General features: G+C 39.9%; 1 protein-coding gene across 1 annotated transcript; it reads left to right on the forward strand.

Annotated features, from left to right (window-relative positions):
• Positions 1-2,582: 2,582 nt before the first annotated feature.
• On the forward strand, positions 2,583-15,576 carry LOC133996438 (claspin). The gene is made up of 24 exons (XM_062436016.1): positions 2,583-2,763; positions 3,546-3,663; positions 4,193-4,626; positions 5,183-5,332; positions 5,468-5,524; positions 5,690-5,762; positions 5,964-6,066; positions 6,323-6,942; positions 7,055-7,243; positions 7,338-7,495; positions 7,582-7,772; positions 7,987-8,039; positions 8,202-8,395; positions 8,573-9,113; positions 9,466-9,499; positions 9,709-9,802; positions 9,891-10,012; positions 10,166-10,327; positions 10,621-10,742; positions 11,082-11,218; positions 11,430-11,550; positions 12,360-12,439; positions 13,419-13,580; positions 15,069-15,576. Exons 1-24 carry the CDS (start codon positions 2,737-2,739, stop codon positions 15,192-15,194), a joined length of 4,068 nt encoding a protein of 1,355 aa, XP_062292000.1. The 5' UTR covers positions 2,583-2,736; the 3' UTR covers positions 15,195-15,576.
• The last annotated feature ends 6,697 nt before the right edge of the window (positions 15,577-22,273 follow it).

Consider the following 22,273-nt stretch of genomic DNA (forward strand, 5'->3'; position numbering starts at 1 on the left):
AGGAGGTAACATCTGAAGTCAGACCTTTAATGTTTTGCTCAGGAGGGTTTTTTCCTCATTTTTTAATATTTAACATGTTACTGAATACATATATTGCTGTTTTAAATTCTTTGAAATAAAGTAAAATATCTTTATTTTATATTCCAAAATCTACATGAACTATTGAATACATATTCAAATGAGAGATAAATATTGCTTATAAGAAATGATCGCCCTTATAAATCATGTCAGTATCCATGAAAAACACCTGAACTTAGATTTCGGAGGGCTGTATTGGTATAGCTGAAAACATTTGTTAGAAAATCATAAAGTAATTTACATTACTTTGATTAAGTAATTGAAATAGTTAGATTACTTATTACATTTTTAAATAGGCTAACTCTGTAACCTATAACATTTCCAAAGTAACCTTCCCAACCCTGTATTTGAAACAGCACGTTAAATTAGTGAATCCACAGGAAATTAACCATCGACTATTTGCTGATTTCTTAGACTTTAGTTTAGTAAACTGAATATCTTTGTGAATTGTTGTTCGGTACAAAACAAGACATTTTAGGTTGCATCTCTGGCTTTGGGAAATGGTGATGAACATTTTAAAGAACAAACTATTCAATTAATCGACAAAATAATAAATTATGAGAATAATCAATAGTTGCAGCACTTGTAAAAATTAGTCATAAATGATATTCAGATCCTTTACTTAAAGATCCCCTCCAGATATGTTTTAAGACATTAAACGGTACTTGAATAATAAGTTGTGTCCGATAACATGTTAACTTCTTGTTAATCCAAATTTTTGTTCACAAGACAAAATATTCTGACCCAAAAGAAGAAGGTTTGTTGTTTTTCAACTGTTTTGATGACTGGTCTAATTTAAAAGGTAATTCAAGTTAAAATCTTTGAAATAATATCTAGCCTATTTCTTCTACTTTGTCTCCTTCCTTATTGAATAATTCTGAATCTATAAATGTACAAATATTGTTCATAAAACAATATAAAACAACAACAAATGACATTACAGTTAAAGACATACATTACACAGACAACAGCATATTGTCCATAATATCAGGCAGTATATTGCCCCCAAAACATCACCAACCATCATTAACTGAGTACATCAAAACTTTCACATCACAAGTTGACAGATTTAAAACAGCCTAAATGTTGTAATAAATTTAAGGTGTCGTGGTGGTCAAAAAGCTGAACTTTCAGTTCAAATTAAAGTGTTAAAAGACGTTAAAGTTGATGCATTGAGAGCAGATGAACTCTCAGATAAAAACAAACAAGATATTAAAAAGCAGAGGTCAGTTATCAACTATATCACGTTGGTTTCCTTCAGTGGATGGAGTTTTGCTCAGTTGTTTTAATTTCATCCATAACACCTCTACAGGATCCATTTTGGCTAAAATGTAAAGCATAAAAGTTAAAAGAAATCATATCAATTCAAGATCCTTTTACTAGACTTTTGTAGAGCACATATGAACATATTTTGAAAAACAGTGCACAACTAGAGGGATCGGGGAATAGAAAACATATGAATATTAGACAATGGAGAGGTTGTATACTGTATGTATACAGAAAGCACCTGTTTCTGGACAGTTTCATCTTTTGATAATAACACAGTTATCATCATGAACATGCATGAGCTTAACCCATGTAAATACACACAAATGCACTGTGTAGCTCTCTAAAAAGGGATTTCAGCCGTCCACATTCTGTCTGCTTCTGTAATCGCTATTAAACAAAAGGTTAATTATTTCAAGTTTGTCTTCAAACAGTTAGGTGCTCAAATGAACTCTGAACTCTCAAATGGCAGATATGAGCTTCAGATCAACCTTTAAATGCATTTTTGCACAAAATAACTGTGCGGACACACTGTGGACCACTAACATTGAAAAACACATTGCATGGGGATCTTTTAATAGCAGGAGGAATGATTACAGCGAGGACATTTATTTCAGTGTTCATATGGACACCAGACTGTTGTTTTAAGACAGTCCTTTAACTCTAATTTACCTTTAAATTGGGTCTTACCACAGCAGGATACGTTTTAGCAGCCTCCTTGTAGATGTGTTTTGTATCTTTAACACTGACTAGTTCATTCTGTATTTAACTTTTTGTTAGTATTTTATGTAATAGAGTTTTTTTTTTTTAAAGAAAAAAAAGAAACTCTGTGCAATTGAACATTGTTTGTTTGTTTGTTTCTTTCTTTCTTACTCTTTCTTTCTTACCCTGTCTTTCTTTCTTACTCTTTCTTTCTTTCTTTCTTTCTTTCTTTCTTTCTTTCTTTCTTTCTTTCTTTCTTTCTTTCTTTCTTTCATTCTTTCATTCTTTCATACTTTCTTTCTTTCTTTCTTTCTTTGCCCCCGCCCGTCCAAACAGTCCCGCTGTTATAAAACACGCTGCCACCAAGCTCTGTCGTCACACTGGGGCGGGCTCATAGTGACCAAACTGACCAATAGGAAAGCGAGAACGGGGTGATTGACACCTCGATGACGACGGATTGCGCCCCAGCTGTCACGACGCGCGAAAGATCAAAATTTCTCTCCGGTGTGCGGATCAGGCGGGAGGACGAGAGGCGGTCGAGCTAAATGCGCTTTAAACGACTAAAATAAACCTGTTTGCCACGCAGACATTACGTTTTGGAGGTCTGTTGTGGCTGCTACGCTTTAATAATACGTTGTCTTTGCTTGTTTATTTGACAAAAAGAGCCTAAAAACCAACTGGCGGACAAAGATGAGCCTCGTCCTCTCTCAACAACAGGTGAGGAATAGCTCTCAGTTTAGACTTCTAGCTACCACCAACATATCCTCACATTAGTTGTACTTTGTAAGAACATACCGACGATATAGTGAAAGTGTTGTAATATGAAGACATTTGCTAATTATATATATATTGTTAGCGTTAGCCAGTTAGCTTTAGTTTAGCCAGCTGTGTCGGCCTGCTCACTGCGACTAAATGTGTCTTAGTGAAGCATTTCACTTCACCACCGTTAAATGTCACACCGTATATAAGCAGGTTTACTACATATCCTCTATGTGATCCCAACTGAGTCACTGAAATAGTCTGTTTTTTCTGTGTGCTTTCACTGTTTTAAAGTAAGCCTCATGCAACAGGAGGAAGCTAACTTGTGTGCTTCATTGTTTGCTTTATTGCAAGGCGCCACTGAGGTTGTTTAACAGCCATTTGGCCTCCTAAAGCTACACACAATTGACCTCCATTTTTCACGTCAACTTTACAAAGAAACCTCATTTCCATTCATGCATTCAGACAAATACATGCCATAACTTTTAAGCTACCACGTTTAATCAGTAAGTTGGAAAACTATCACTGATGTTAACCTGCCTTCTGCTTTTAATATGACAGTACTAATGAATAATAATTGTAGTAAAATTGTGCCTTAGCTAGTTTAAACATTGTGTTGAAATTGTAGATAATTTTCTGTGTAAACAAACATTAGAATATCTTGCAGCCACCACATGTCATGCTATTTAAAAGATTCATTTACATGTTGGTTAATTTCTCTTTTGTGTTGTGGTTCCCAGACTGAGAGCCTCCCAGCTTTGGCCCAGACAGCAGCAGAGAGCGACTCAGACAGCGGGATGGGCTCTCCAGCAGAGGAGCTGGTGACTGGGGCGACTAACAATAGAGATGAGCGTCCAGGTGAAGTAACACAACAGTAGAAAATTATCCAAAACTGAGACAAGACAGAGCCTCTTTAAGTTTAAATGAAGGGATCCATTTATGTTTAAGTCTTTAAAATTAGAGCACATGTACAGTTGAGGCTTTCTTTTTCTTTTCTTTTTTAGATACACAGCTTACAATAAGTGCAACTGTCAGATCACTATTTGAAAGGCAACACATGATACAAATACTTGCAAAAACAAGTGCTACAGTAGATAAGTTTCACAAAGACATGTACAGATAACAGCCTAGGAACATTGTTTTTCAAGATAATTGTTTTGAAGAAGCATGTTTATTTAAAGTGGCTAAACAAGCAGAATAAATACATTACCAGAATACAATCAGTAACAACAGATTGTTACATTTTTTTGTGGTTTTAGTCTCATAGTATGTTGTCATGCAATTCTTCTTTATTTACCCCAATGTTACGCTGCATCAAGAAAGTCCCACATTTTTGGTATATTCATTGCATTATTTGACTGTTTCTAAATGTTTATTTTGTGTCCAGATTCTGACGACGATGAAGACATCACAGCTCACAGAAAGCCTCGCCGTAACGCCATCAGAGACAGTGACAGCGAAGAGGAGGAGGAAGCTGCGGAAAACAGCGTACACATGGCCGAAGCGCTGGTGTTATCTGCCTCCAGCGGAGAGGAGATGGAGACTGGAGAGGCCGAAGAGAAGGACAAGAGCAAAAAGAAAAGGGCGCAGAAGAGCAAGAGAATAACTCGTGCTCCCATTGACAGCGATGACAGTGAGCCTGAGCAAGTGAAATTTGAAGAAGTGCAGGAGCAGGAGGAGGAGGAAGAGAAGAAGGTGGTGAAGACAGTGAAAGAACGGAAGAAGAGGGAGAAGAGTCAGAGGCATCGGGAGAAAAAGGAGAAGCATAGCAAAGCAGTGGAAAAACTAAAGAAGAAAGAGAGATTCTCTGAATTGAGTGAGGTGAGTGCAGCTTTGTTCGTCTGTCAATAACAAATTTTCTTCTACTTGAAACTCAGAAGTCTTTGTTTATAGTGTTTGGTACGTCAAGGCTCCTCATCTGGTCTGAACATCTTAATAGGTTTGGAAAAGGGATAAAAATGGATATACAGTTATGGACCAATATTATTATATATATTGCTTCACATATGGCTAAATATTTGTAAATCACCGTTATATAATATTATTAGAAATCTTTTAATGTAAATGTTGATATGGCGGTGTGCATCTTAGCCTACTCATTAAGACGTACACCATAAGTTTCATGACATGCTTCCGTCACTCTCACACCCTCCATTTCCTGTCACTTCTCGACTGTTGCTATAGTAAAGGCATAAAGTGCCCCAACTTGTGTGTCTGTCGATGTTGTAGTGTTTGTGGGGCCATGATCTGTTTAAATCATGCAGTAATCTTGTACATGTATGTCAAATGTTAAATAAAGTACAGGCAGAATTTAGTGAATGTTTTACTGATGAGATATGGATTTTTATTGGATTGGATTATATTGTTTTGTACCCAGGATGCACCTCTTCCTCGGGCTCTGAATGACAGTGGATGTATGCTGGGTGACAATGACCTCTTTGACACTGGTCTGGATGAGGACGAGGAGGAAGAAGAGTCTCTGGAAGCCATCCGAGCTTCAGTCCAGCTTAAGATGAAAAAGCACAAGGTACAAAACGTTTTACAATTTGTACATTTCATTAGAAATATTATTACTTTTGATTTGATCGTTAGCTGTATTATCGTGCTATTTCACAGTTGTCTAGTTTGACCTTTGTGTGACTATTCTGAAATTTTGTTGCAGGGCCCTCTCCTGGATGAGTATGAGGATGAGGAGGCGCCAGAAAAACCCCATCGTGTGGTAAGCAGTGCCAAATGTTGTGAAATTACAGGACCACATGGACTCAGTTTGTTGCAGTCTGCAGCCTCTCTGCTAGATGCCACTAAATCCTGAACACTGCTCCTTTAAAACCAAATATTTACCAAAATGAGTTTTCTCATTTGCAACTTGTGTGGTGTTTTTTAGGAGAGGAAAGCTGCACGTGCCAGCAAAGAGGCGATGAAGCAGCTCCACAGCGAGTCTCAAAGACTGGTCAGAGGTCAGTTTACAAGACACACTTTTAGTTTTTTTTAAAAACATTTTGTTTATCATTGGAATGTTGTTACTGCTGCTTGTTTGGCGCTACCACCAAAACCTCCAGCTGGTTTGGTTTTGGATCCTAATTTAAAATGTGTGGTTCACATTTTAAAAGGCTTCCATGCTAGTGAGACATCTCTGACATGTTCCTCTGTCTCTGCAGAGTCTACACTCGGTCTGCCCTACCACATTCCTGAGCCCAAGACCATCAACCAGTTCTTTAAGAAGAGGGCGAGGCCAGAGGGTCCTGCCATGGCACTGTTGAAGTAAATACAAAACAAACATTTAACATATCTTTCAGGTTAGCAGTCAGGTACATATGCTGATGGATTCCAATAATTATTTTCTATTTTCACTATTTCTGTAGAATAATCTGATTTAGGGATAGACTGGTTGCCTAAATTGCTGTGATGTGATACATTTTTACATTCACTCTGTTGTACACACACAATCAAACTGAGTCAAAAGATTTGAGGCTACAATAAAAACCTCCACAAATGAATATCCTAACTTTCCCTTCAGATCTACAAAGTATTCAGCCATGATGTTGGAAACACTTCCAGCTCCAGCCTCACTTCCTGAAAACCGTCCCAGTGAACCCCAGCACCCATCCACAGAGACAGAGCAGGACTCCCCTCCCTCTCTGGATCTCTCATCCACTCAGATCCAGCCCTTACTTGAGCCTGCCGCCACCTCGTCCCCGCAGCAGGAGAGCCTCAGTCAACCCAGAGAAGCTACTGAGGGTCCAGAAAATGCCGATCAAGAATCTGGGCCGATGCTTTACCTCTCTGAGAGTCTGCACGAGTCGGTCCCAACAGACGCTGTGGTGAATTCTGCTTCTGGCTCTGGAGATGAAGCCTCTGCTGCACCTCTAGAACGAAGCCAGACTGCAGCCATGTCAGATACTGATACTGAAGCCCAGCAAGAAGAGGCTCCATCTCTGGCTTCGTTTGAGCCTCCAGCCCTTCAGTTTGAGAGTGCTGATCCAGCTGCAAAAGAGCCCTCAGTACAACAACCCACTAAGCCCAAGAAGGACAAATTAGCTAGACTGAAGAAGCTTGGGCTGGACCCCCCCCCTGTCGTCAAATTGTGTGCTGATGAGGGAGCTTTTGTTCAGCTCGAGTTGCCACAGCTCAACCGCGGTAAGTCACAATCCTTTTTGGATTTCAAGGGATCAAAACTAAGACAGTCATAAGTCAGATTAAACCTCATTATTGTTACACTGAGATCTGATTCCCTCTCTACTTTAATCAGGTGTGGAAGCCCTGAAGGAGCGCTACCTTCGTCACGTCCAGGCACCCGTTCGTCCCCAGCCGGAGCGCACGATGCAGCTCAACATTGTCCGCAAAGACAGCACGCCGTCAGGCCAGGAAGAGCTGCTCACTGAGTCCGTCACCGTGACTGTTAAAGAGGGAGCGGAGGAACCTGCAGTCACCAAACCTGGTAGGGATATATGGATATAGTCTTTATAGCCTTTGCATCATCGACTGGAAAGTTGAATTTAGTCCTCACTAATCTCCTCTTGTCCTCTGCGTAGGAGAGAAGCTGTTGACTCTGAAGCAACGTCTGCAGCTCGCCATGGCTCAGCGGAGGAAAGAGGATAGGGAACGCAAGGCCGAGCTGAATCGCCTAGACAACGAAGAATGTGAAGAGGAAGAAGAGGAAGAAATGACAGATGAGTCTGAGGCAGAAGAAGTAAGAGGATGCGATCTATCAAATTACTTTACACACATTTTTGCCCCTTTTTTTATTCTCATCATTTCTGTTCTTCTTTGTCTCAGGGTGTAGATGAACTTTTAGGAGGCGACAATGGAGAAGATGAGGCAGAAGAAGAGGATGAGGAGGGCAGCGTGGTCCAGAGTATCAGGAGCCGTTCTCCAGTGGTGCTGAACAGACCCTCGCCGAGTCCTGACCTGGTTAACACAGATGGCACACTCATGCTGTTCCCTGGCAACTCCTGCTCTCGCACAGGGTAAGTGGGTGTGGAGTTTGAGGTCAAGTGTTTGCTTATATTAAAAATCTGTGAGACTTTGGAAAATTGTAGCTTTGTGAGTGAAGAAAATAACACTTAAATGCACTTATGATATTTAGTGTTTTCATATTTGTGTTGTTTTTTTGCACCATATGTTTTCTGTTTACATGTATGAAGCTTTAAATGCCCTTTTCTTTTCTTTTTTCTTTTTTAGTGATGGTGTAAGGAGGTCTGGTCCCTCTGGACAGGACAGCAATAATAAGATGGGTGAGCAAGCTCCATCATTTTACAGTCAAAACAGACTAATGTGTTGCTATTAATTAGGGGAAAAAAACTTCCGATATAATAATAATTGTTTCAGTCACACCAGTCCACTCATTCAACATTTTTTTAAACTTTCTTTTCTCCCTGTTTCATCTCCGTCTCCAGAAGAGGAAGACTCTCTATCCCTGGTGAAGGAAAACAGCCACAACAGCAGCTTTGAGCTGGCAGGCTCCATGATCACCTCCTACCAGCCTGTCAGTCATCAGCGCTCCACAGGCAGAGGTGTTTCCAGCTCCTCCATGTTCCGCTCCCCTTCTCCCTGCCAGTTCAGACCCAGCTTCCTCAGCTCTGCTTCCAAGGTGAGAGAGGACATTCATTTTTAGTCCTATAGGTGGATTATCTAAATAATAGAATCTGAATATCAGGAGATTTATCCCATCACACCCAGTGCACAATTTACATGTCATAAATTATAAAGCTTTCCTTCATGATGTTTACAGAATTAGGTCGTCTAATTTCCTCTTTGTGTCCAACAGAGCTCAGGCAAACTTTCCGAGCCTTCTCTCTCCCTCCCCGCTGAGGATTCCCAAGACATGTACGCACCTCCCTCCCCAGGCGCAGACACGGGGCCCCTGGGTGGAGCGGCTCCTGGCCCCAGCCTAGGAGGAGACTCCCAGGGTCGCTTCTCCCTAGAAGACGACACCCACTCCCAGTTACTTGACGCGGACGGCTTCCTTAACGTCGGACCTCGCCCTGGTGCCCCTCGCTCCCACAAGAGGCAGCTGATCCTGGACAGCCTGGATGAAAACGCCATGGATGCCAACATGGGGGAGCTTTTAGGGTTGTGCTCGGGTGTTTTTAGGACGGCGGGGAATAGCTCCAGTCGAGGTGGACAGGTGGCAGCGGGCCTCGGGGCAACACAGGAGGATGAGCTGCTCGGGTTGTGCTCGGGAGCGTTTCCGCCCACGCAGGCTGACGAGAAGCAGACGGAAACTGAGAAGAGCAAGGAGAGAGGAGAGGATGAAGATGCCATGGATGAGCTGCTGGGAATGTGTTCTGGCAAATTTCCTAGTTCAGGTAAAGGAACATGTGTTCCCTTTTGTGTATTAATTAAAAAGAACCTGCGGTCAATTTCAGTTTACTAAATCCATGATGCAGGCTGCTCCTAAACACTGGAGAGATGTCTGGCTGATTATTGAAGTCATTCAAATGTGATTTCCATATTCTACTTATTAAAACAAACACATTTAACTATTTACTTGCCTGATGAAGTTTTATTTTTAAAATGACTGTTTGAATGTTTTATTGACATTCCTTTTTTTAATGCCTCAAAATTTAGATTTTCATGGTTTTAAGTGAGTGAGTGAGTTGGTGGTTTTGTCTCCTGTTTCACAATGTTCATGTTGTCTTCTTTTGCCTTCAATTTTAGGTTCTGCTCACACAGCGTCACCAGCACAAGACAGGTACTGATCCAACATTTAATCATTAACCAGAAAGAAAGTCATTGTTTTTTAATTTCATGTTTTGCTAATTATATAAAACTTCTGTAAAAGTTTATTACTTGTGATCCCTTGAACACGTGTCTCCCTCCTTTGCTCATTACCTCGGTCTGTTTTGAATAACGTTATTTGTAATATAAGACTCTCAAAGTGATTTATTTCTCTCTACAAAGAAAAACAAAGCCAGAGGAAGAGGAGGAGGAGGAGCAGGAGGAAGAGGACTGCGAGTTCAGGCTTCTGTCGGATGTAGAAAGTCACAGTGAACAGGTAAAAATATTTCCCTGCAAACACAAAACCTCACACTCTTTTATTAATATGAGTGAAATGACAAAACAAGTACATTTTGTCTTTATAGGAAGACGATGACGAGGATAATGGTGATGAGGTGGAGGATGAGGAAGAGGGGAATGATGAGGTGGAAGAGGAGGAGATGGACGGTGTGTTCTCACCGCAGCGGGTTAAGAAAAAGAAGAAAATGTGAGTGAAAAATCAAATCAACCTTTATTCGTATATGTTGAACCATTCATGCTCATTTTAGATATAAAAAATAGGATCATTTGTTGAATATTCATCTCTTAATAAAGTTTAACGTAATGAAGATCTGAGTTGTCTTTTGCATCCTGTTCTCAGGCATTTGGCCGACTTCTTGGAGGCGGAGGCGGAGCTGTCGGGCAGTGACATGGGCAGCGACGATGAAGACGGTGACGGAGGCAGCGAGTACGAGGACGAGGAGCTCCTTGAAGAGCTTCCCTCTGACGAAGAGCTGGCGGACCAGGTCAACAAGATCCACATGTGAGTAACAGCTGGTTTTAAACCGCTTTTATCAACTTACTTCTGAACAGTTCAATAAGTAAAGAGGCTGTTCTCAACTCAAATGATGAGTTTATCAAATATATTTCTTATGTTTTAGTTAAATTGCATCAATGTAAGTACAGAGTGAGCCTATGTGGATGAGCTTGTTCCAGTTTCTCAAAAACTAAGAAGAAAAACTTGTAGTAGAAACACAAGATGGATTAATTATATCCAAAAATGATTGTGAATTATCGTTTTAAAAAAATGTTTAAATGTATTTCTTGTTTTTAAAGGAAGCAGGTCATGGATGATGACAAGCGTCGTCTGAGAATGTACCAGGAGCGTTACCTAGCCGACGGTGACCTGCACTCTGACGGCCCGGGACGAGCTCGCCAGTTCCGCTGGAAAAACATCAGTAAGTTTAAAGGATGGGTTGTTAATACCTCACAAATGCTGGTAATTAATGTTGAATTCAGAGCTGCAACTAATGATTACTTTCTTAGTCTAGTAATTTTGTCTGTAAAATGTCCATCATCAAAATCTTTAATATATTTTAATTAGCCAAGCACACTTGACTTTCTGAGCTACTAATTACAAGTTTCACATTTATTTTGTTACAAATTTATAAAGACGTAAATCAGATGTGTGAAGTTCACCTAATATGTAATTTTAGAAACTTGGTTAAGTGTCTTTCGAAGCTGCTTCATAAGCCATTTACTCATTTGTAGAGCTTAATTTTGAATCTTTCCTCCAGACGATGGCCTCATCATGGACAAGATGGGAGGTGAGGGTGAGGAAGAGGAGGACGAAGACGGCGATGTCGATGTCGACCTAGCCGAGATGCAGAGGAGGAAGGAGAGACTGGAGAGAGAGCAGTGGCTCAAAGAACAGGTAGGTTTATAGGTCTGTAAATGTTTGCGTGTGTGATACAGTACCAGTGTTTATTTAAACTTGGAGATAACATATCTGTAAGCAGCTAAATGTGTGTGCATGCATCACTTTAGTTAGATCACCCTCCCTACTCCTACTCCTCGACCTCCTCTTATAAGGGTGTGTTGTTATTTTATCTTCATTCCTTTCTCCACATCTCTTCTCCTCACAGTCTGAACAGAAAGCCAAGAAAGGGGAAGATTTGGATGCTGATGATCAGAAGATTGGAGAGGAAGACAGTCAGTTTATGAAGCTGGCCAAAAAACTGACTGCAAAGACTCTTCAGAGGAAAGGTTGGTTTGATACGAGTCCTCACGAGAAGAACCCAGACATGTTTTCATCCAAAAAAAACACATTAAAAAACAGAAGCAGGTAAAAGTCATGTAGATAAAAATGTAAAATAAAGAAAAGACCATTTAAAAGTTTAGGAGCCTCTTTTGTTTTATTTAATACAGTTTTATTTATGTGTTTTTTTACTTCCAGTTTAAAATCCTGACAGGCTGAACACAGGGAAACACTTTATTTTAATTTTTTTACTACTGCTAGTAAACAGGACATGCTGGCAGTCTTGTGATGAAGACGTGATTTACAGTTTCTAATCTGAGATGTTCCTGAGTGATATGCTTTTTCATCCTCTTTAACTCTTGTGAGTTGAGACGGCTGTTGGTAACATCACCTGATGTGCTCCAGCAGCGCTCTGGAGACGAAGCAGACACATACACACACTCACACACACACACACACACACTCTCGCAGTTTGCATCAAACTGCTGGCATGTGTCCCAGCAAACTAAACTAAACTAAACTGGACACAGAGGAAACTGCTGCCAATCCTCTCATTTCAACCTGGATAGTTGATTCTTAGTGCTGATTTCCCAAAAAGTTTCAGCATTCTTGTTTCCAGGAAGAAAAAAAAAGATATGAATAAAACTGGCTACATGTAAAATTCATGAGTTTGTGTCACTGGGCATTTCAAATCCTCATATAAATGACAAAGTGTTGAGATGATGAAAACATGTTAAAATCTGCTGTTTATCAACATATTGAGAGTCTGGTTTATCGGAGTGATTCATTATTCTTATTTATACCATTTTCAAACCAGAGCTCCCAGTGGCACCACAACCAGAGAAGAAGACGTCAGCAGCTCTCAATCCTTTCCAGAGACCCTCGCAACCCTCACAGGTACGTCGCTGTGAACATCGGAGGCAGAAAGTCCTCATTATTTAAAATAGCTGGGTTTTGCAGAAGAGGAAAGCTCAATAAAGTTCACATCACATCTAAGAACTTACATTTACATGTCAGTGTAAGTTGTGATGCTCTATTAGAAGGCCGGACTTCACTGTTTTTAGTTTTTGTCGTCTTAGAAACATGAACAAATTTATCCTCATTGTTTTTGTACATAACAGGATTTAGTGCCTCTCCCTCTTAAAAATGAATATATTTTAAGACATCTTTGGACTTTAAACTACAAAAAAAAAAAAAAATTGAAGACTTTAAAGATCTGTGGGTACACTGATTTAGACGGAGGGCAGCCGTGAAATTCAATTCTCTATGCAGGAAAAACTTTGAACAGTACCTTTTTTATTTGATTTGCCCTTCTGACTTCTAATTCTGCTGTTTTTGTGGTGTTTTCATCATGTAAGTGCTACTACTCTTTAACACTTTACTTCACTATAATCCTATTTATGTTGTTTCACAAACTGTTGACATCTGACATTATGAAATAGCATTAATTCACCATTAGTCTGTTAACTGAAGCCGTTATTCTGGATCTTAAGCTGAGAAAACATCTCATGGTTGGAAGGCACTTATGATGACCTGTTTACTGAGGTCAGCAGGACTCCTGTTTGACTTCATTTATCATTTAGAAATCCTACTTTGAGTGTAACATCTTTACCAGCCAAATGTTGTAATTGAAAAGATAATTTGTAAGTGTTGAGGAAGCAATGATGCTGTTGGCTTTTCAGGACTAGATATTGAGGCCAGTTTTATTTATGTCTACTAAATAAAACTTTTACTGATAAGAGTTGTACATGAGAGATGCGATGTGAGCGGATATATTGACCTTTTTAAATATTTAACCAACAACATTCATTACATATTCTCTGTGATCTAGTACGAGGTACAAGTCTCAGATTGATGTTTTATTGATCTCCTCCAGGTGAGAAGAGGGTCACTCCTGAGTCAGCCTCAATCCGTCCTGCAGAAGTTGGCGTCGATCTCGGAGGGAAATCCTCTGGCGCCCAGAAACAGCCGCGGATTCCTCTTTCAAACGTTGTCTCCCGAGAAGGACAAATCCTCTAGCTCGGATGCTCAGAAACAAGTGAGTGAAAGAAAAGACACTAAATGAATGTGTCGTGTCATCTTATTGGTGCAGATATAAGAATTTAGTAAGAAGTAGATTGAGAGCTGCGCATAAATAACAGAACTTTTTACTTCCACAGTGTACTTGTGTACTGTACTCACATAAGGTTATTCTCTCCTTGTACGGTAGTCCTTCTCAGTATAGTCGGAAAATGTTCCTTCAGCGCTCCAGTGTACACAACAGAGAAATAAATGGGTAAAAGGCAATAAAGAAAACGGCAGTATTAAGCAGTGAAACACAAGAACCTGATGGTGAAATTCTCATTGAGCTTTTGTTTTTGTTTTTTTTAAGTGAAATTAGTGGTCGTAAACTGCAGTGTTGCATATAAGAATTTGCAAACCCCACATCCTGTACCCCAGAAAAAGACATGTCGAAATCACGTAGAGACCCGATGCTCCAAAAAGTAATTTTAAGAAAAGCAAAAATATCAGAATGGGTGCAGAATTTCTCAGAAGTACTGAAGTAGTGTAATCTCAGTCTGTGGTATGTGCCTCATGTGCACACAGTCTGTCCCAAAGAAATGTGTTTTCATGGCTCCGTATTGCCAAAATACACATTGCAAAATTCTCTTATGTCCAATTCTCAGTCATTAAGTTGTAACTCACACTGGCTAACCAGACACCTTGCGGTCAAATGGAAACCAGTTCATGAGGGTTGACTGGAGTAAGCAGAGGTGTGTGTGTGTGTGTGTGTGTGTGTGCATCTGTAATTCCTCAGTGGGAGAGGTCCTGGATACAAAAATCAATTCATTTGTAATTGGACCCAAAATCAACCTTTTTTTTTTTATTTTATAAGCAACATTTCAGAGCTAATAAAATTAAATAAAAGAGTGGTACACTTTATATAGAGTTTGCCAGGGTAGCCGTTCATTATCTACAAGTACTAATCTATAAAATGCAAGTTTGGAGAGTTCTTTAAAAAGAAATCACTGATCTATTTAACAGAATAGACAATGCTTTATACTGAAATGGTAAGTGAATATTTGATATCCACTCTTTTTTCCCCCTCTTCTCATAAAAAAAAGATAAATTACTGCTCTGGATTTCGCTCCGATAGATTTCTCATCTCTGTCTGGTTGTGTCTGTTTGGCAAAGATCTCACTGTGCTAAAATAAGCACAAAAACAAAATACTTTCCTAAGAGCTTGGAGAGATCTCAGTGTGATGGTCATGTGAGAGTGATGGATTGAAGTTGTATACATGTCTTCTACATTTATGACACTAGGTGGAGCCAAAGCCCACACTGCTCACATGAGAGGCAGACAGATGTTGTGCTACTAGCGTGTTGCTTAAGATGTTTTTAACACCTGTCATCAACGTATTTAGCAGTGAGAATAAGGCTAAAATGAACTGTATATGTTAAGTGCTACAATTTGTAAAAGCAACAGATTTACAGCTTTAATATCAAGTTTTAGCCTCAGTGTTAATAAAAAGACTTTGATCCCCAGATGATGAAGAAGAGGGGGCAGGTGGCGTCCATCAACCCGGCAGCTAAGAGGGTCTGCAGGGACAACAAACCTGCGGGACAGACGAAAGGACCCCAGAGAAGCATTTTCAACTACCTGAACTACTGAGGTCACAATGAAACTGAACTGAATGATGATCACCAGCAGGCTGGGAGGCCGCCTGTCTTTCTGCTGATGGGTACCCGAATTTCAATCAGTTTTTTTCATTCACCAATAAGACTTTAAAAATGAAGGAGGTGACCAAGTGGCTGGTGGACGTCCTCATATGTACATATACAGATGGTCATGTTTACGTCGCCTTTGAAAGGGCAAACTATAAAGCACAACTGAAGCATCATTTGATGTTTTTTTTACCTTTCTTCTTCTAACACGCTCGCTCACTCCGGTAGTTCAGCTTCAGTGTTTCTACGTTTCAGATCCACTGTGGTGATCAGAGGGAATCATCTGATCTTACTTGACTTTAATGGGACTACTTTTCTTTTGTCCGTTTAAAAATGTTTTATCATGTAAATAGGATTGGTTTGGTTTTAAACTGACAGGGATTTGTTTTTTTTGTATAATGATTTAATTGTATTGTGTTTTTACAGTGTAAATAAAAGTGTATTTTAAGACATTGCTCTAATAGTTTGTCTCTCTCAGTGGGATTAAATGCAGAGTTGCCTGTTTTGTAGTGTTGATTGATTAATGACAAATAAATTAAGACACCTTAACACAGTAGGCAGTAGCAAGGGTGTGCTCTGTTAGTGTGGATTTAAGCTACCTGTGAGGCCCTGAATCATAGTTTAGTCTTTTCTATTAAATCTGATATTCTTACAAGTTGGTATCATACCAGGATTCGTTAAGCTCAGTCTTATCACATCTTGAATTTTATCCTCTTTTATTTGCAAAGACGACTACAAAGCACTCTCTGGAGTTAATGTGGGTTTTTACTGAGTACAATAAAATGAAAACTCTTCTTTTGGTAAGGGCAGTTGGATTATATTAAAAGTATTTGTAAAGGTGTGTTTTGGGGGCAGAATAAGTGTACGATCAATCACCAACATATCTGGATGGAAGATTTAGCTTGTTGTTTTGCTGGATTTAGAAACGGTTCACTTTCTGTTGTGTACATTGTCTACTCCCAACACAATAAACTGGACAGCGAGCCCTCAGCACCTTTCCACAAATACACCATGTCAGACCTGTTGTAGATAAACCACCGAACTGTCTCAGCAGATACACTTATTTCAGTATAGTCGCCACTTGGGAGCCGAGCTTCCCCTGCAGAACTTAACTGGAAAGAACAAACTTTATTCTTCATGTTTCCCCCCCCTCCCCCCATTAGCTTTCACAAAGTGACCCCGAGTCTTCCTGGGATCCGCACAACATGAACAACAATAAAACAACAATTTAAAATCACATTGATCAATAAACAGGAAAACAACAGGCCAAAAAGACAGAAGAGAGATCAGAAAATAACTGGAAAGGTAGACAAAACAACAAAGTACATTTTTAAGATGGAAACAAAAACATCTACATCACATCTTTTACAAAACCTGCCCACTCAAAAGGTCATTTTGGGATCAAAACACGAGGAGAGAAACAGAATATAACTGATATTTTGTTTCTGGGTGTTCATAAAAAAACATTTTGGAGAAGTGATTCAGGTTTTGACAGCTGAGAGCTTTTAAACAAGTTAATCCACCTCATGCAGACTACACTTCTCCATCCCAAACTCTTTTAGGGACTCTTACTCTTTCTCTCACTTTTTTCTTCCTGATTTAAAGCGTAATTGCAGTTCGGAAACTAATGATTTGGTAAATGGCTAATAATAGGCTGGCATTAAAAGGAGGGTCTTCTAACGAGCCCTTTCATCTCTCTCTCCATCTCATTAGTAGCCACGGTGATTAGGAGGAGGTCCCGGGGTTAGGATGGGTGCAGGGGGCCCCATTACACATCATTAGGGGCCAATGCCAGGAGGGTCTGGAATGAACCCCATGGTGGGCCCCGCCTATAGTTAGCTGCTATACCTGCAGGCAGGCCGGCTTAATCCTGTTGTAGTTTATTCAATTACTGTATTTTTTAAAGCATTGTCAGAAAGGTTTCCACCTGTTCTGTTTGTTCTTCTCACAAAAGTCTCGCAAACATCACTCGATTCTGTGAATGAATGAATAATTTGATAGATTTTGGCACGGAGCTGCCTCTATCATTATTTTTAAGCCATTAGTATGCAATTAATAGCAATAAAGATGTGATTCCAACTCCTAAGGGTCTGTTTAAAGGGTCAAGAAATCAAATCTAATTAGGTTTTAATAGGAATAACGACTGCGGATGTTAGGAGAGTAATTTAGCTTTTGCTTTTTATTCCTTAATTCTTTTTTCCTCTTCTCTCTCTCTCTCTCTCTCTCTCTCTCTCTCTCTCTCTCTCTCTCTCTCTCTCTCTCTCTCTCTCTCTCTCTCTCTCTCTCTCTCTCTCTCTCTCTCTCTCTCTCTCTCTCTCTCTCTCTCTCTCTCTCTGTGCATCAACGCCATAAACTGAAATTCACAACTTTGTTTAACCCCCGAGAGGGAATTACGAGGTCAGCGCAGTAAAACCAAAAAAAAGAAGAAAAAAAGCCTGAACTCGCAATTCACTCCACACTTGAAAGAGGAGGAAGGTTACATGTTTTGGCACCGAGGCCCGGCTTCTAAATATCTAGAGGACACGGATCTAGTTTTATTCAGATTATGAGGAGGAGAGAGGGCAGAGAGTGGAATAATTGAAGAGAAACATGAGCTGCAGCACCCAAGGGTGTGTTGCTGTGTTGTCTGTGTGCCGTGACGTATGCACTGTATGTGTGTGTCTACTCACATCTACTCCTAAAATAAAAAAAGTGTATAATTATTGTGCAAAACGACCCGTGCTGGATCACTGTTTCAATTTAGCACGTCCTGGCCGATTTAGCTGATTTTTGTGATTTTTTTTTAAGAGCCTTGGCTGTGAGCTCGGGGTGCAAGCAGGGCTCTCTTTACAGTCTCTGTGCATCTCAGCACCGGGGATCTGACAGTGGGGCCCATGGGTGCTGGCTGCCCTCGGCCACTGTCACAGCCGAGACTGGTGCTGGAGCAGATGTGGAGCTGAACTGAGGGAAGTGGGTCATGGTGCTGCAGGCTGTGTACAATTCAAACAAGGTCTTATTATGCACAAGGTAAGTCATGCTCCTTTTTTTACTCTTTTCATGTGTGTGTGTGTGTGTGTGTGTGTGTGTGTGTGTGTGTGTGTGTGTGTGTGTGTGTGTGTGTGTGTGTGTGTGTGTGTGTGTGTGTGTGTGTGTGTGTGTGTGTGTGTGTGTGTGTGTGTGTGAGTGTGAAAGGGGAGAGGGGTGGTAAGTGTTAACATTACAATAATCTTTCATCCCCCAGGAGGCCTCACAAACGACCCCTCAGCCCCCCGAGTTCAGTCTATCTTTCTTTCTATCAGTGTCCTCTGCAGTTGTCTTTTGTAACTTGGATTTTTCTTTTTCTTTTTTTTTTCTTTCTTTTTTTTCCAGAGAGGGGAGAGAGAGAGATGGAGGGAGAGATGATTTTGCGTGTGACGAGGCCTTGGGCGGACGGCTGTGTTTGATGTATTTTTTATGTGCTTAGGCTACTGGTGAACGATGGGGAGGAGGAGGGAGAGAGGGAGAGAGAGAGGGAGAGAGGGAGGACGCCTGGAGCTGATGCACTTGAATGGGGATGTTGTTGAAGGAGAAAAAGGGGGGGTAGGAAAGAAGAGCAGGAGGATAGGGCTAGAAGTGTGTGCGTGTGTGTGGAGAAGAGAAAAAGAAGAAGAAGAAGAGGGGGGGGGCATGAGTTTTTCTGCCGCCAGCGACGACATGTCAGGGGGATGAGAGCAGGGAGTAGAGAGACAGTGAACACTTGTTAAGTCTGTCTGATGTAGCCTCCCTATACTGCACACACACACACCTCTAGAAATTACTTGCATGCACAAACACACACACACACAGCCGTGCTATTACATATAAGATTGACGATCACAAAAGCAGTCAGTCACCAGTTTGGAGAAATATCACACTGCAACAAATCCCTGAAATCCTCCTTTTTGCACGGACTGGAGAACATGATGTCGCCTCTCAGCGTTGCATTATGGGTAACATTTTGAATGCTTTAAACACACCTGAGATGGTAGATAACTTTTTAAAAATCCATCCTACGACACTTTTAGGCTTTGATGATGATGTGTTCATGCCCACCAGGAAGAGTTGGTATTTTCTGTTCTGATTTGCCCTTTTCTCTTTCAAATTCACTTGGTGATCTGCCTGCGTTTCCCAGAGTGCCTTTCTTCAACCACCTCAGGATGGGCATGACCTTGCTCACTGTATTCGGTGAGTAGAAGGCAGAGAGAGAGAGAGAGAGAGAGAGAGAGAGAGAGAGAGAGAGAGAGAGAGAGAGAGAGAGAGAGAGAGAGAGAGAGAGAGAGAGAGAGAGAGAGAGAGAGAGAGAGAGAGAGAGAGAGAGAGAGAGAGAGAGAGAGAGAGAGAGAGAGAGAGAGAGAGAGAGAGAGAGAGAGAGAGAGAGAGAGAGAGAGAGAGGGAGAGTAATAGCAGTAGCCTTTGTAGAAGCAACAAATCATGTTTATTTTCAGCAAATGAAAGTGAGTTTGGTCCTTAAGCTTTTTTTCTTAAGACTGATTTCTTCTTTCTAATTATCAATGAGGAATAATGAGTGTAGATAGAAGTCCTTTAGTTTCTGGTGATATTATTTTGTCAGTGTTGGTTTCAAAGGTCAAAAATGAAATGTCAAACTCAGTATCTGTTTATTTATTAAGAAATCAAATAAAAAGAAGAATCCAGCTATAAAACTCTTTTTAAACTCTGCCTTTAGCTCATTAGGTCTAATTTATTCTGTTAACTGTTCATTTAGATTTTCTTGTTTTTTTGTACACCATAATACAGTGAAGCAGGTTGAATCTTTTAATTATGTAGTTACTGGCCTAAAGTTGCCCAATTTATTTATACAAAGTCTAAAAATACTGAAACTGACCAATGAAATGTCCACACAGTGTAAGGTTTTAAATGGCAGGATGTAAACTGGTCACCATGTTGCTAAAACCTGCTTTACTTGTTTTCCATTTTTGTTGTCAAATTGATTGTTTTATTCTGTTCTATTTTTAGATATTTAAACATTTGTTAATACATTGTGTGTATGTGTAGCGTGGAGGAGGATACAACTGAATGTCATATTCCCATAGAAATACTCAGGGTTTGACCTCAGTGTCCTCCATGGTTGCTGCATCATGACTTGATGAAATATGTAGTTCAACCAAATTTGGCTCCACTTTTGATTATTTTACCTTTACATTTATTTTTATTTTTTAAAACCTATTTATTTTTATTGCCTTAATTACACACATCAATACAAAAAGTAAAGCTATATAAACAGAAACACACATTATGGCATTGTAAGACAAACACCACAGAACACTGAGAACAAGCTGCTTCTCAAACTAAATATACTAAACACAATTTTTTAGTATATCAGTAATCCCTGAAAAGAGGAAAAGACATATTTTCTAAATTGAAAATAGATCATCAAATAGTATTTCACTGTCAGTTATCAATATAGTAAAAAGTGCCACCGGCCACCAGAGGCCCAGTTTTCAAGCTAAGCCCCGCAGTGGGAATCAGACTGTGCCATCATAAATCCTCATGACAGGCGACACCATCTCTAACCTGACCTGACTTATTTTTAAACAGCCTTGAAATCCCCCCCAAAAAAGAGCAGATACTCAGCGGCTCGAACCGGCCTTAAATCTACTTTGTATCTGCTTAAGTTAAACTGCTGTGGACTCACCAGTTTGATAGTCAGCGTCACCATAATGCCACAACCTGACCATTAGTCTTCCAAATAGTTATATCTGAACTTTTCACATGTTTTCTGTGACCTCATATACCGATTAAGTGTCCTCGCATCCCATCCTCACCAAAACTACAGTGGCTGGCCTAACTGACTTTATAGGCAGCTTCATCTTAATGCTATGGCCCATCCTTTAGTCTGACCATCATTCTTACTTAACTATCTTACAAATTAAAGCGTATTTGCATCCCATCTTTGCCAAAACTACAGTAGCTGGCCTAAATGGTTTGATAAACAACTTTAATTGAATGCCATGCCCCCCTTTACATCAAGGAGAATTCACTCCTCCTCCTCTTGATTATATCTATCAGGTCCATACACTTCACAAAAGTAATAAATCAGGGTTTTCAAAGTCTAAAACAGTGGACATCCCCTCAGAAAAAAGTTTACTTGCTTTGTTTTGCTCAGTTCCTGGATGCTTACATGATCATTATTATGTTATTTAATCCCCAAAACACTTAACAGTTGAGCCAAGATTGCCTAATATTGCTGGTGACATAACATCAGATGACACCCAAACACATGAAAAGTCTGTCTGAGGGTTTTTATTAGTGTCCAAATCTGGAAAAGTGGGTAAAAATAGTAAAATGTGCCTTCCCTGAAACTGTTTGGAGACCTCTAATGGAAGACTCACCTATCCCACTGCATATCACCAAATTCAGCTTATATGTTGTACTGGGATGTGTCCACTTTAAAGTCTCAGCATGATTATAAAATGCTTTTGTTTATGCTGGAGGATTGGAAGAATCTGAACAGCTCATTATAATTCCCAGAAACTACTGAATCTCTGAACTATCTCTTTAACCAAATCACAGACATTTAGGATATTCTATATGATGTCATTTTGATAACTAATGTCATATTATTTAACTTCACTGATTGAGCCTCCCCCTGAAAGTGTGTGAAGCCCACTAGGGGAGTTATTTTTCCTCTAATGGAAACGTTTGCCTATTCCACTGCAAATCACTGCAATTTAGTCTGTGCTGTAATGGGATGTGTCTACTTAACTCTTACATACTGTTCAGGGTTTAATTTGACCCGTTTATACATTTGAAGAAGACAAAAAACAACTTAAAAACTTTAATTTGAGTCATATATTTGATGACTTATCCCCATGTGATCCAGATTATACAAAAATGGAAATCTTTCAACTGTGTCTGACTCATATTTATTAAAACATTTTTTTAAAACATACTGTTCAAAAATACTGTTTATTCACATTTAATGTGATTCACTGAAAGCATGTGATTGTTTATATTTTTCCCCATCAACTAAAAGCTTAAAAACTAAAGAATACACTCTCTTTACTCTCT

Source organism: Scomber scombrus, chromosome 16 (genome assembly GCF_963691925.1).
Source record: "Scomber scombrus chromosome 16, fScoSco1.1, whole genome shotgun sequence".
Taxonomy (NCBI): domain Eukaryota; kingdom Metazoa; phylum Chordata; class Actinopteri; order Scombriformes; family Scombridae; genus Scomber; species Scomber scombrus.

Excerpts from the sequence above, each read along its gene's own strand:
- LOC133996438 (XM_062436016.1), top strand. The coding sequence starts at position 2,737 with ATGAGCCTCGTCCTCTCTCAACAACAG. Across the intron at positions 10,743-11,081 it reads GTTCCGCTGGAAAAACATCA|ACGATGGCCTCATCATGGAC; the intron begins GTAAGTTTAAAG and ends TCTTTCCTCCAG. Across the intron at positions 13,581-15,068 it reads GCTCGGATGCTCAGAAACAA|ATGATGAAGAAGAGGGGGCA; the intron begins GTGAGTGAAAGA and ends TTTGATCCCCAG.